Here is a 14,868-nt window from a genome sequence, read left to right as displayed (position 1 = left end):
TCAGCACCTGTCTATATGTTTGTACAGATTTATTACTGTATTTATTTTACTTGTACATATTTACTATTCTATTTATTTTGTTAATGATGTGCACCTAGCTTTAATTCTATTTGTTCTGACGACTTGACACCTGTCCACATGTTTTGTTTTGTTGTCTGTCTCCCCCTTTTAGACTGTGAGCCCGTTGTTGGGTAGGGACCGTCTCTATATGTTGCCAATTTGTACTTCCCAAGCAAGTGCTCAATAAATACGATTGAATGAATCGTACAGAGCAGGAGTTCTCTCTCTCTCTTGCATCTCCGCACTGGTTCTCCACACTGCTTGCCCATCTTCTGCCCTCAGCTCCCTCCCCGCTGCCCGGGCCCGCAGTCCGACCCGGCTCGGGGTGGGGGAATCTGTGGAAAGGGACGGGGATGGGTGCGGGAATCTCAGGTCTTGAGATCCCCTCTGTTTGGGGTGGCCCCGAGGGGTCTTTCTCCTCCCCGACTGGGGCCGGGGCCCAGGCGCCTGCGGTCCACAGCCGGTCCCTAGAAGCCCTGATGCTGGTAGTGGCAGAAGAGCTTGCGAAACTCGTCCCAGAAGAGCAGGCTGAGGATGGTGTGGGGTCCCAGGCGCAGGTAGGCGGGACCCAGGCCCTTATAGAGGGCCAGGACGCTCTCCTTTTGGGAGATCTTCACGAAGCAGTCAAGCAAGCCTCGGTACAGTACTCCCTGGAGGCAGACATGATCGTCTCATGCAAGACCTGCCGCTCAGCTGCTTTGGGTGTTTTTTTTAATGGTCTTTAGGAAGCACTTACTACGTGCCAGGCACCGTTCTAAACGCTGGGGTAGATACAAGGTAATCGGGTTGGACGCAGGCTCTGTCCCACGTGGGGCTCACAGTCTTAATCCCCACTTGACAGATGAGGGAACCGAGGCACAGAGAATGTTAAGCGACTTGCCCAAGGTCACACAGCAGGCAGGTGGTGGAGCAGGGACTAAAACCTGTCGAGATCTTTGCCCGGGGTACGAATGGATAGGGGGGCCTCGCTCCCTGTTCCCCTGATCCCCTGCCCCTCCATCTTCCCACAGTTCTTCAGAAGCTGCTCGCGCCCCAACCCCGGGAAGGCTCGCTACACCCGTCCCTCCCCCCAGATATTCACACACACCACAGCCACTTCCCTGCTGCTCACCCTGCCCATCTCATCCACGGGCTGGTTGTACAGCCTGGTGCTGACCACGTCGAATGGCATCATGACTCCGACCACGGCCACACTGCTGATCATGCCCCCTGCCAGGGCCACCAGCCAGCTGTTCTCTGGGAGCCACTGCGGGGGGATTGGGGTTGGTTGGGACAGCCAGCCCAGGCAGCCGGTCCTGAGCTCCCCGCCAGCCCCTCCGCCCGCCCACCCCATCCCCACCCCCTGCCAGCCCAGGAAGCTTCTGTCCAGATCACTTTACATTACAGACCCAATTAAAGCCCTCCTCCCCTGCCCCCAAGGTCCTCTTTCCCACCCCTTAGTGGGGAGGGAAACTGAGGCACGAAGCAGGATTCGGCCTAGAAGGAACTAGCAGGCAGGCATCTAATAATAATAGACTGTGAGCCCACTGCTGGGTAGGGACCGTCTCCATATGTTGCCAACTTGTACTTCCCAAGCGCTTAGTACAATGCTCTGCACACAGTAAGCGCTCAATAAATATGATTGAATGAATAATAATAATAATGATGATAATAATAATCTAATAATTTAATGATGATAATATAATAATAGTAATAATGATGACTATGTGCAAAGCACCGTTCTAAGCACTGGGGGGATACAAGGTGATCAGGTTGTCCCACGTGGGGCTCACAATCTTAATCCTCATTTTACAGATGAGGCAACTGAGGCACAGAGAAGTGAAGTGACTTGCCCAAAGTCACACAGCTGACAAGTGGCGGAGCCGGGATTTGAACCCATGACCTCTGACTCCAAAGCCCGGACTCTTTGCCCTGAGCCACGCTGCTTCTCTCTCCTATCCCCCCTGCCTCCGTTCAGGCAGACCAGTGCCTTCAGTGCCTTTTAGACTGTGAGCCCACTGTTGGGTAGGGGCTGTCTCTGTATGTTTCCAACTTGTACTTCCCAAGTGCTTAGTACAGTGCTCTGCACACAGGAAGTGCTCAATAAATACAATTGATTGATTGATTGAGTGGGTGTCTCTCCTCAGACAACCTCTGCCCTGCCCTGGGAATCTATCCTGAGGGCTAGGGCCCCCAAACCTAGCCCTCAACTTCCCTGTCCCCCAAATCTCCTCTCGGTCCTGCACGCCTCTGGCCAGGGGGATTCTGGGGACGGAGCGCGGTGCCTGCTGGGCCCTTCCCCCTTCCCAGTGGGAAAAGCCCTGGAATTGCCCACCGTCACCAGGGTGAGCTGGAGTCCCTGGCCAGTCCCCGCTCCTGTTGGCTTTTATACTTGGCTGAAGGCAGGGAGAGGGAGGGGGAAAGCAAGAGGCTATTCTTAAACAGGCTGTTTTAGAGACGGTGAGCCCAGCATGGGGACGAGTTTGGTCCGAAAGCCCAGGGAATCCCTGGGGGTGGATTTCTGCCAAGCTGCCAGCCTGCCTACCCCGCAGGAAGGCAAGGAGCGTGGCAGAAGGGCAGAGGGTCTGAGCTGGAGGAGGGCCTAGGGATGGCAGAGCAACAACAGATCTCTCAGGGGGCCGGGCAAGGGCCCGGGGGGGCATAGAAGGGCCTGAAGGGGCAGGTGGTGGGTCTGCAGGGTGAAAGAGGATTGGTCAAGGGACTCTGGCCCAAAGGGGCACTGGAGTTTGGGCCAAAGTGTCAGGACAAATAGAAGGGTGGGAGGGGCTGGCAGAGGGTGTGGGGCTGGGGGGAGGTTGCCAAGCCGCAGCTGGGTTTGCAGAGTGCTGGAGAGGCTGGCGGCTGGTTCCCGGGGCCGGTGCCAATCTCCCTCAGGGGCACAGCTCTTGCGGGGCTGGGCAGGGTCTTCCCGTCCTCCCTCGCTCCTCACCTGGCGCTCCTGGACCCAGTCCTTGGCCAAAGCGAAGGTGGCCAGCTGGGCGGAGGAGCCCACCATGACCCGGGGCACAGCCCCGCTCGCCCCCTGCCACAGGCCCAGGAAGCCTTGCCGCCGGTAGATGGTCTTGAAGGCGCCGGAGAGGCTCTGGGTGGAGAAAGAGAGGTTGGAGAGGGTTGGAGGGCTTGAGCCGCCCGCCTGACCTGGGACCCTCTGGACCCGGGGGTGCCGAGAGTGAACGCCAACCCTTCCCACCGCCCCCACCCCGCCCCAGCTGGGCCGGAGCGTCTACGGCCAAGGAGGGCCAGGGTGGGAGCCCCTCCCGCCTCACCTGGTGATTGTGCTGGTGTCCCACGGCCATGGAGGCAGTGGTCTGGGCCTGCAGCTGGGTTTTCACCTGGGAAGAAGGAGGTGAATGTCTTGGTTTGGAGACGGTTGGGACGGGGTGCTCCCCGGTGAGTTTCTTTTCCTCCCATCTCACAGAATCTGGGAGGGTCTATCCTCATCCCCAAGTGGGTCGGGTGGACACCGGTGGTGGTTTCCTGAGTAGACGTGGCTCGGGAGGCTAGTCCCCTGTCACTAGATTGCAAGCCCCCACCAGATCTCACGAGGTGGTCTGTCTGGACCCCAGTTTGGACGGAGAGGCTTGAAGCCTCAATCTAACAACAGGGAACTAGCCTCCAGAGCCAGGTCTATGCAGGAAAACACCACCCAACCCGCTTGGGGATGAGGTTAGACCCTCCCAGTAATCCCAGGGGGCACCTGGCAGTTCTTGGAGATTTAACCCGTAAGGTCAGAGGGAGGGCAAGGCAAATGGGGCTCCTGGAGCCACCCCTCCTCCCCCCCTACTAGCCCACCCCCAAATCACAGGGTGTAGGGTGAGGTCGTTTATCTCTGGGGAGGAATAGTAGCCTTTGGCTCTTGCCCCACGTGCATTTTTTCTCAGGGTTCAGAGTAACTCCCTTGGAGAAGCCAGGGCTCCTCTTTCTCCTTTGTTCACTGTCCATCTGTGGGTGAACAAGGGGAACCGAGGGGGTGAGGAAGGAAGAGGGAGGGGAGCCCCTGTCTTCTGACACGGTTCAGGCTCTTTGGGAAGAGACAGCAGCTTGATGAATGATTTACCTGGAGCTGAACAGTGACCGACCCCGGAAGAATTCACGGCATCCCCATCCTCCATCCCCCATCCTCACCTGGGCTGGCCCTGCACACTTGGCTCCCCTCTCCCCGGCCTGCAGCGCAGTCCTTTCCAACAAGAAGACAGTCAGCTTCGTCCCTACTGCCAGCCCCTGTCCCGGTCTACAGAGTAACTAAAAGGGCTCAGGAGTCAGTCCATCGGTGGTATTTCATTGCGTACTTACTGTGTGCACCACACTGTATTAAACTTACAGGGGGCTGGGTAGGGAAGGGGCACCGTAGGACAGTGCCAGAGAGAGGGACCGTGTCTCTATACGCTGCCGAATTGTACTTCCCAAGTGCTTAGTGTAGTGCTCTGCGCACAGTAAGCGCTCAATAAATACGATTGAACGAATGAACGGTCAGCCTGTCTCGGGCCGAGGGAGAAGGGATAGCCGGCTGGGGCAGCGTGCATTGGTACTTCCACCCTGGCACATGTGACGGTGCCACCCTCAACCTCAAGCTGTGTACCTAGTGCGGCCTAGTGGATAGAGCCCGGACCTGGGATTCAGAAGGCCTTGTGCACTCTCCAGCGTGGCACAGGTCTGGGAATCCTGCCTCTGCCACTTATCTGCTGCTGTGTGACCTTGGGTGTGTCACTTCACTTCTCTATGCCTCAGTTACCTGATCTGTAAAATGGGGATTGAGACTGTGAGCCTCACATGGGACAGGGACTGTGTCCAACTTGATTTGCTTGTTCCACCCCGGCACTTAGTACAGTGCCCGGAAAGCACGCAACAAATAAATCACAATATTAGTATTCTAACCCCGGCTCTGCCACTTGTCCTTTGGGTGACCTTAGGCAAGTCACTTCACTTCCCCGTACCTCCGTTACCTCATCTGTAAAATGGGGATGAAGACTACGAGCTTTTAGACTGTGAGCCCACCTTTTAGACTGTGAGCCCACTGTTGGGTAGGGACTGTCTCTATATGTTGCCAATTTGTACTTCCCAAGCACTTAGTACAGTGCTCTGCACATAGCGCTCAATAAATACGATTGATGATGATGATGACGAGCCCCATGTGGGACAGGGACTGCGTCCAACCCGATTTGCTGGTATCCACCCCAGTGCTTAGAAGAGTGCCTGGCACGTAGTAAGCGCTTAACAAATGTCACAATTATCATTACTTTGACCTTCCTCCTTCCCCATCTGTCCAAGCAGCTAGCAGGCGCCCTCCGCCACACCCCGCGGCAATGTCTTCTCCTCCCCTTTGTGGCAGCAGGGAGTGAAGGAGACACCCCTCTATGACGATGATGGTATTTGTTTCAGTCCTTCATTCAACTGTATTTATCGAGCTCTTACTGTACGCAGAGCGCTGTACTAAGCACTTGGAAAAGTACAATACGGCAATAGAGACAATCCCTGCCCACAACGAGCTCACAGTCTTTGTTAAGGGCTTACTAGGCGCCAGGTACTGTACTAAGCGCTGGGATGGATACCAGCAAATGGAGTTGGACACAGTCCTTGTCCCATGTGGGGCTTACAGTCTCAATGCCCAATGTACAGAGGAGGGAGCTGTGTGCAGGTGACAAGCCTCACCCAGGAGCACCATGGCTTAGTGGAAAGAGCCGGGGCTTGGGAGTCAGAGGTTGTGGGTTCGAATCCCGGCCCCGCCACCTGTCGGCCGGGTGACCTGGGGCAAGTCACTTCCCTGTGCCTCAGTTCCCTCCTCGGTAAAATGGGGATGAAGACTGTGCACCCCACATGGGACAACCTGATCACCTTGTGTCTACCCCAGCGCTTAGAACAGTGCTTGGCCAATAGTAAGCACTTCACAAATATCATCATTATTACGGAGAAGCAGTGTGGCTTAGTAGAGAGAGCATGGGCTTGGGAGTCAGAGGTCGTGGGTTCTAGTCCCGGCTCTGCCGCTTGTCAGCTGTGTGACTTTGGGCAGGTCACTTCACTTTTCTGGGCCTCAGTTCCTTCATCTGTAAAGTGGGGATTAAGACTGTGAGCCCCATGTGGGACAACCTGATCACCATGTATCTACTCCAGTGCTTAGAATGGTGCTTGGCACTAGTAAGTGCTTAACAAACACTGTAATTATTTTTAAAAATACTATCGTTATTATTAAAATGGGGATGAAGACTGCTGCTTCTCTAGTGCTTAGTATTATTATTATTATGGTCATACAGCAGACGTGGGGGAGTCAGGATTCAAACCCACGCCCTCTGACTCCCCAGCCCGGGCTCTTTCCACGGATCCCCGCTGCTTTCATTCATTTCTTCATTCAATCGTCTTGATTGAGCGCTTACCGTGTGCAGAGCACTGTACTAAGCGCTTGGGAAGTACAAATCGGCAACAGATAGAGGCGGTCCCTACCCCACAACGGGCTCACAGTCTAGAAGGGGGAGACAGACCACAGGACTGGCACTACCATCCTTCCCGTCTCACAGGCCCGCAACCTTGGTGTCATCCTCGACTCCGCTCTCTCGTTCACCCCTCACATCCAAGCTGTCACAAAACCTGCCGGTCTCACCTCCGCAACATTGCCAAGATCCGCCCTTTCCTCTCCATCCAAACCGCTACCTTGCCGGTTCAATCTCTCATCCTATCCCGACTGGATTACTGCATCAGCCTCCTCTCCGAACTCCCATCCTCCTGTCTCTCCCCTTTTCAGTCTATACTACTCTGCTGCCCTGATCATCTTTGTACAGAAACGCTCTGGGCATGTCCCTCCCCTCCTCAAAAAATCTCCAGTGGTTGCCTGTTAACCTACGAATCAAGCAAAAACTCCTCACTCTCAGCTTCAAGGCTGTCCATCGCCTCGCCCCCTCCTACCTCACCTCCCTTCTCTCCTTCTCCAGCGCAGCCCGCACCCTCCGCTCCTCTGCCACTAACCTCCTCACTGGGCCTCGTTCTCACTTGTCCTGCTGTCGACCCCCGGCCCACATCCTTCCCCTGGCCTGAAATGCCCTCCCTCCCTCCCCACATCCGCCAAGCTAGCTCTCTTCCTCCCTGCAAAGCCCTACTGAGAGCTCACCTCCTCCAGGAGGCCTTCCCAGACTGAGCCCTCTTTTTCCTCTCCTTCTCCCCATCCCCCTGCCCTACCTCCTTCCCCTCCCCACAGCACTTGTATATATATTTGCACATAGTAAGCGCTTAACAAATGCCCTCATGATTATTATTAAAATAAATAGAATGGTAACTATGGACAAGTAAAATAAACAGAGGGATAAATGTGTACAAAGGTATATGGAGGGGCTGTGGGGAGGAGAGGGGCTGGGGAGGAGGAGGAGAATGACTTCCCAAGCGCTTAGTCCAGTGCTCTGCACACAGCAGTGTGGCTCAGTGGAAAAAGCCCTGGCTTTGGAGTCAGGGGTCATGGGTTTGAATCCCGGCTCTGACAATCTGCCAATTGTCAGCTGTGTGACTTTGGGCAAGTCATTTCACTTCTCTGGGCCTCAGTTCCCTCATCTGTAAAATAGGGATGAAGACTGTGAGCCCCCCATAGGACAACCTGATCCCCTTGTAACCTCCCCAGCGCTTAGAACAGTGCTTTGCACACAGTAAGCACTTAATAAATGCCATTATTATTATTAATAATAAATTCATTCATTCATTCATTCAATCATATTTATTGAGTGCTTACTGTGTGCAGCGCACTGTACTAAGCGCTTGAGAAGTACAAGTCGGCAACATCTAGAGACCGTCCCTACCCAACAGCGGGCTCACATTCACTCATTCATTCATTCAATCGTATTGATTGAGCGCTTACTGTGTGCAGAGCACTGTACTAAGCGCCTGGGAAGTACAAGTCGGCAACACATAGAGACGGTCCCTACCCAACAGCGGGCTCACAGTCTAGAAGGGGGAGAGAGACAACAAAACAAAACATAGTAACAGAATAAAATAAATGGAATAAATATGTCCAAATAAAATAGAGTAATCAATACATACAAACATATACACATAATGCAGGTGCTGTGGGGAGGGGAAGGAGGTGGAGAGGGAGGAGGGGGCTCAGTGTGGGAAGGCCTCCTGGAGGAGGTGAGCTCTCAGTAGGGCTTTGAAGGGAAATAGGCCTTGATCTCCTTGTAACCTCCCCAGCGCTTAGAACAGTTCTGTGTACACAGAAAGTGCTTAATAAATGCCATTATTATTATTATTATTATTAATAAATTCATTCATTCATTCAATCAATCATATTTACTGAGCGCTTACTGTGTGCAGAGCACTGTACTAAGCGCTTGGGAAGTACAAGTTGGCAACGTATAGAGACGGTCCCTACCCAACAGCGGGCTCACAGTCTAGAAGGGGGAGACAGACAACAAAACAAAACATGTTAACCAAATAAAATAAATAGAATAAATATGTACAAATAAAATAGAGTAATAAATATGTACAAACATATACAGGTGCTGTCGGGAGGGGAAGGAGGTAGGGCAGGGGGGTGGGGAAAAAGGGGGCTCAGTCTGGGAAGGCCTCCTGGAGGAGGTGAGCTCTCAGTAGGGCTTTGAAGGGAAGTAGGCCTTGATCTCCTTGTAAGCTCCGCAGCACTTAGAACAGTGCTTTGCACACAGAAAGCGCTTAATAAATGCCATCATCAGAGAAGCAGCGTGGCTCAGTGGAAAGAGCCCGGGCTTTGGAGTCAGAGGTCATGGGTTCGAATCCCAGCTCTGCCACATGTCTGCTGTGTGACCTTGGGCAAGTCACTTCACTTCTCTGAGCCTCAGTGACCTCATCTGTAAAATGGGGATGAAGACTGTGAGCCCCACGTGGGACAACTTGATCACCTTGTATCCCCCCCAGCGCTTAGAACAGTGCTCTGCACATACCAAGTGCTTAACAAATGCCCTCATTATTATTATTCATTCATTCATTCAATCATATTTATTGAGCGCTTACTGTGTGCAGAGCACTGGACTAAGCGCTTGGGAAGTACAACTCCGCCACATGTCTGCTGTGTGACCTTGGGCAAGTCACTTCACTTCTCTGAGCCTCAGTGACCTCACTGTAAAATGGGGATGAAGACTGTGAGCCCCACGTGGGACAACTTGATCACCTTGTATCCCCCCCAGCTTTTAGAACAGTGCTTTGCACATAGTAAGCACTTAATAAATGCCATTATTATTATCACAAGTGGGCAACATAAATTATCTATTAAAATAAACAGAATGGTAACTATGGACAAGTAAAATAAACGAAGGGATAAATGTGTACAAAGGTATATGGCGGGGCTGTGGGGAGGGGCTGGGGAGGAGGAGGAGGGTGACTTCCCAAGCGCTTAGTCCAGTGCTCTGCACACAGTAAGCGCTCAATAAATGCATGGCTCAGTGGAAAGAGCCCGGGCTTTGGGGTCAGGGGTCATGGGTTCGAATCCCAGCTCTGCCAATTGTCAGCTGGGTGACTTTGGGCAAGTCACTTCACATCTCTGAGCCTTAGTTCCCTCATCTGTCAAATGGGGATGAAGACTGTGAGCCCCCCGTGGGACCACCTGATCACCTTGTATCCCCCCCCCAGAGCTTAGAACAGTGCTCTGCACATAGTAAGTGCTTAATAAATGCCATTATTATTATCACAAGTGGGCAGCATAAATTATCTATTAAAATAAAAACAGAATGGTAACTATGGACACGTATAAATGTGATAAATGTGTACAAAGATATATGGAGGGGCTGTGGGGAGGGGCAAGGGAGGAGGAGGAGGGTGAGAAGAAGGGAACCCTTCATGGGCAGGAGAGCTGGTCGGGCTGCCTTCACCAGCCAGCAGATTGTTGAGAAGCAGCGTGGCTCAGTGGAAAGAGCCCGGGATTTGGAGTCAGAGGTCATGGGTTCAAATCCCAGCTCCACCACATGTCTGCTGTGTGACCTTGGGCAAGTCACTTCACTTCTCTGGGCCTCAGTTACCTCATCTGTAAAATGGGGATGAAGACTGTGAGCCCCCCGGGGGACAACCTGATCACCTTGTATCCCTCCAGCGCTTAGAACAGTGCTTTGCACATAGTAAGCGCTTAACAAATGTCATCATTATTATTATTATTATTATTATTGTTCCCACAACTGGTCCCGCTCCTTGTCCTTAAACTTTGCGCAGCCCAAATTCCTCCTTCTCTCCCCATGCGAGTGGCTCTCGGCAGCGGTGACCACGGTGTCCTTTGGGAGGAGGTGGCTTTGGGGTCCATACTCTTTATCTGAAAGAAGCCCTGACCGTTTGTGTGCCAACAGCCAGGAAAAGCCCCTGAACACTGACTTCTAGCCTGTGAGCCCGTTGTTGGGTAGGGACCGGCTCTATGTGTTGCTGACTTGGACTTCCCAAGCGCTCAGTCCAGCGCTCTACGCACAGTAAGCGCTCAATAAATATGACAATGAATGAATGACTTCCCAAGCGCTTAGTCCAGCACTCTGCACACAGTAAGCGCTCAACAAACACGATTGAATGAATGAATGACTTCCCAAGCGCTCAGTCCAGCACTCTGCACACAGTAAGCGCTCAATGAATACGATTGAATGAATGAATGAGTGAATGACTTCCCAAGCGCTCTGCACACAGTAAGCGCTCAATAAATACGATTGAATGAATGAATGACTTCCCAAGAGCTCAGTCCAGCGCTCTGCACACAGTAAGCACTCAATACGACTGAATGAATGAATGACTTCCCAAGCGCTTAGTCCAGCACTCTGCACACAGTAAGCGCTCAACAAACACGATTGAATGAATGAATGACTTCCCAAGCGCTCAGTCCAGCGCTCTGCAGACAGTAAGCGCTCAATACGATTGAATGAACGAATGACTTCCCAAGCGCTCTGCACACAGTAAGCGCTCAATCAATACGATTGAATGAATGACTTCTTCCCAAGCGCTTATTCCAGCGCTCTGCACCCAGTAAGCGCTCAATAAATACGATTGAATGAAGGAATGAATAAATGACTTCCCAAGCACCCTGCACGCAGTAAGCGCTCAATCAATACGATTGAATGAATGACTTCCCAAGCGCTTAGTCCAGCGCTCTGCACACAGTAAGCGCTCAATCAATACGATTGAATGAATGAAGGAATGACTTCCCAAGCGCTCTGCACACAGTAAGCACTCAATCAATATGATTGAATGAATGACTTCCCAAGCGCTTAGGTCCAGCGCTCTGCACACAGTCAGCGCTCAATCAATACGATTGAATGAATGAGTGAATGACTTCCCAAGCGCTCTGCACACAGTAAGCGCTCAATCAATACGATTGAATGAATGACTTCTTCCCAAGCGCTTAGTCCAGCGGTCTGCACCCAGTAAACGCTCAATCAATACGACTGAATGAAGGAATGAACGAATGACTTTCCAAGCGCTCCGCACACAGTAAGGGCTCAATCAATACGATTGAATGAATGACTTCCCAAGCGCTTAGTCCAGCGCTCTGCACCCAGTAAGCGCTCAATCAATACGATTGAATGAAGGAATGAACGAATGACTTCCCAAGCGCTCTGCACGCAGTGAGCGCTCAATCAATCCGATTGAATGAATGACTTCCCAAGCGCTCGGCCCAGCGCTCTGCACACAGTAAGCGCTCAATCCATACGATCGAATGAATGACTTCTTCCCAAGCGCTTAGTCCAGCGGTCTGCACCCAGTAAACGCTCAATCAATACGACTGAATGAATGAGTGAATGACTTCCCAAGCGCTCTGCACACAGTCAGCGCTCAATCAATACGACTGAATGAATGACTTCCCAAGCACTCAGTCCAGCGCTCTGCACACAGTAAGCGCTCAATCAATACGACTGAATGAAGGAATGACTTCCCAAGCGCTATGCACACAGTAAGCGCTCAATAAATACGATTGAATGAATGAGTGAATGACTTCCCAAGCGCTCTGCACACAGTAAGCGCTCAATCAATACGATTGAATGAATGACTTCCCACGCGCTTAGCCCAGCGCTCCGCACCCAGTAAGTGCTCAATAAATACGACTGAATGAAGGAATGACTTCCCAAGCGCTCTGCACACAGTCAGCGCTCAATCAATACTTTTGAGTGAATGAATGACTTCCCAAGCGCTCAGTCCAGCGCTCCGCACACAGTCAGCGCTCAATCAATACGACTGAATGAAGGAATGAAGGAATGACTTCCCAAGCGCTCTGCACACAGTCAGCGCTCCACACACAGTCAGCGCTCAATCAATACGATTGAATGAAGGAATGAACGAATGACTTTCCAAGCGCTCTGCACACAGTAAGGGCTCAATCAATACAATTGAATGAATGACTTCCCAAGCGCTCGGTCCAGCGCTCCGCACACAGTAAGCGCTCAATACGATTGAATGAATGAATGACTTCCTAAGCGCTCCGCACACAGTAAGCACTCAATCAATACGATTGAATGAATGAATGACTTCCCAAGCGCTCTGCACACAGTAAGCGCTCAATCAATACGATAGAATGAAGGAATGACTTCCCAAGCGCTCTGCACACGGTAAGCGCTCAATCAATCCGACTGAATGAATGACTTCCGAAGCGCTTAGCCCAGCGCTCTGCACCCAGTAAGTGCTCAATCAATACGACTGAATGAAGGAATGACTTCCCAAGCGCTCCGCACACAGTCAGCGCTCAACCAATACTTTTGAGTGAACGAATGACTTCCCAAGCGCTCGGTCCAGCGCTCTGCACACAGTAAACGCTCAATCAATACGACTGAATGAAGGAATGAACGAATGAAGTGCTCAATCAATACGACTGAATGAAGGAATGACTTCCCAAGCGCTCCGCACCCAGTAAGCGCTCCATCAATACGATTGAATGAAGGAATGAAGGAATGACTTCCCAAGCGCTCTGCACACAGTAAGCGCTCAATCAATCCGATTGAATGAATGACTTCCCACGCGCTTAGCCCAGCGCTCCGCACTCAGTAAGCGCTCAATACGATTGAATGAATGAGTGAATGACTTCCCAAGCGCTCTGCACACAGTCAGCGCTCAATCAATACTTTTGAGTGAATGAATGACTTCCCAAGCGCTCAGTCCAGAGCTCCGCACACAGTAAGCACTCAATACGATTGAATGAATGAACGAATGACTTCCTAAGCGCTCCGCACACAGTAAGGGCTCAATCAATCCGACTGAATGAATGACTTCCCAAGCGCTCAGTCCAGCGCTCCGCACACAGTAAGCGCTCAATCAATACGATTGAATGAAGGAATGACTTCCCAAGCGCTCTGCACCCAGTCAGCGCTCAATCAATACGACTGAATGAAGGAATGACTTCCCAAGCGCTCCGCACACAGTAAGCGCTCAATCAATACGATTGAATGAAGGAATGAACGAATGACTTCCCAAGCGCTCTGTCCAGCGCTCTGCACACAGTAAGCGCTCAATCAATACGACTGAATGAAGGAATGAACGAATGACTTCTCAAGCGCTCCGCACCCAGTAAGTGCTCAATCAATACGACTGAATGAATGACTTCCCAAGCGCTCAGCCCAGCGCTCTGCACCCAGTAAGCGCTCAATCAGTACGATTGAATGAATGAAGGAATGACTTCCCAAGCGCTCCGCACACAGTCAGCGCTCAATCAATACTTTTGAGCGAACGAGTGACTTCCCAAGCGCTCAGTCCAGCGCTCCGCACCCAGTCAGCGCTCAATCAATACGACTGAATGAAGGAATGACTTCCCAAGCGCTCCGCACACAGTGAGCGCTCAATCAATACGATTGAATGAAGGACTGAACGACCGAGTTCCCGAGCGTTCCGCGCATAGTGACGGCTCAATAAATCGGATGGAAGGGGTGACTCACGAGGTAGGCCGGGCTGGCCAGCAGGGCCCCCAGGGCCCCGGCGGCGGCGGCGGCGGCGGCGTTTCCCCCGGGCAGCTGGGTGAGTCCGGCCCGCTGGGCTTGGGAGTAGCAGTAGAAGCGGAGCCCGTTCATGAGGCCCTGGTAGAGCAGGGCGGCCCCGAGCCCCTTCTGCAGCCCCCGCAGCCCGTCCGCCCGGCCCACGGCCAGCAGCGCCTGCCCCACGCCGCGGTAGAGGCGCGGGCCCGTGCCCCGCCGCCGCAGCTCGCCCTGCAGCTGCAGCCGCGTCTTCACCACCTCCAGCGGGTTGGTGAACAGGCAGGCCAGGCAGCAGGCCGAGGCGCCCAGCACCAGGTCCAGCGCCGGGGGCACCGCCCGGGGGGACATCCCGGGACCGGCTCCCCCGACCGACGCTCCCCCGGACGGCTCCCTCCCGGGGCTGCACGGGGCGGAGGACACGCCCCCCCCCCGCCCCCGCCGCCCCTGCCTGCACACCTCCCGGGGGCGGGGCCGGACCAGTGGGGGAGAGGGCGTTCGTTCATTCATCCATCCATCCATTCATTCAATCGTATTTATTGAGCGCTTACCGTGTGCAGAGCGCTGGACCAAGCGCTTGGGAAGCCCAACTTGGCAACATAGAGAGACGGTCCCTACCCAACGGTGGGCTCATTCATTCATTCAATCGTATCCATTGAGCGCTTACTGTGTGCAGAGCACTGGACTAAGCGCTTGGGAAGCCCAAGTTGGCAATATATAGAGACGGTCCCTGTCAATCAATCGTATTTATTGAGCGCCTACTGTGCGCAGAGCGCTGGACTAAGCGCTTGGGAAGGACAAGTTGGCAACATCTAGAGACGGTCCCTACCCAACGGTGGGCTCATTCACTCATTCATTCAATCGTATTTATTGAGCACCTACTGTGTGCAGAGCACTGTACTAAGCGCTTGGGAAGTCCAAGTTGGCAACATAGAGAGACGGT

General features: G+C 52.8%; 1 protein-coding gene across 1 annotated transcript; it reads right to left on the bottom strand.

Moving 5' to 3' along the window:
* Positions 1 to 230: 230 nt before the first annotated feature.
* Positions 231 to 14,283, bottom strand: SLC25A34 (solute carrier family 25 member 34). Its single transcript, XM_038746884.1, has 5 exons — positions 13,893 to 14,283; positions 3,327 to 3,392; positions 2,990 to 3,142; positions 1,172 to 1,306; positions 231 to 710 (listed from the first exon to the last, which is right to left on the bottom strand). The coding sequence occupies exons 1-5, from the start codon at positions 14,274 to 14,276 to the stop codon at positions 528 to 530; spliced, it is 921 nt and encodes a 306-aa protein (XP_038602812.1). The 5' UTR covers positions 14,277 to 14,283; the 3' UTR covers positions 231 to 527.
* Positions 14,284 to 14,868: the final 585 nt, after the last annotated feature.

This window comes from Tachyglossus aculeatus, chromosome 5 (assembly GCF_015852505.1).
Source record: "Tachyglossus aculeatus isolate mTacAcu1 chromosome 5, mTacAcu1.pri, whole genome shotgun sequence".
Taxonomy (NCBI): Eukaryota; Metazoa; Chordata; class Mammalia; order Monotremata; family Tachyglossidae; genus Tachyglossus; species Tachyglossus aculeatus.
This window is presented reverse-complemented; position numbering and strand designations above follow the sequence as displayed.

Excerpts from the sequence above, each read along its gene's own strand:
- SLC25A34 (XM_038746884.1), bottom strand. The coding sequence starts at position 14,276 with ATGTCCCCCCGGGCGGTGCCCCCGGCGCTGGACCTGGTGCTGGGCGCC. Across the intron at positions 3,143-3,326 it reads GACACCAGCACAATCACCAG|AGCCTCTCCGGCGCCTTCAA; the intron begins GTGAGGCGGGAG and ends TTCTCCACCCAG. Across the intron at positions 1,307-2,989 it reads ACTGGGTCCAGGAGCGCCAG|TGGCTCCCAGAGAACAGCTG; the intron begins GTGAGGAGCGAG and ends ATCCCCCCGCAG.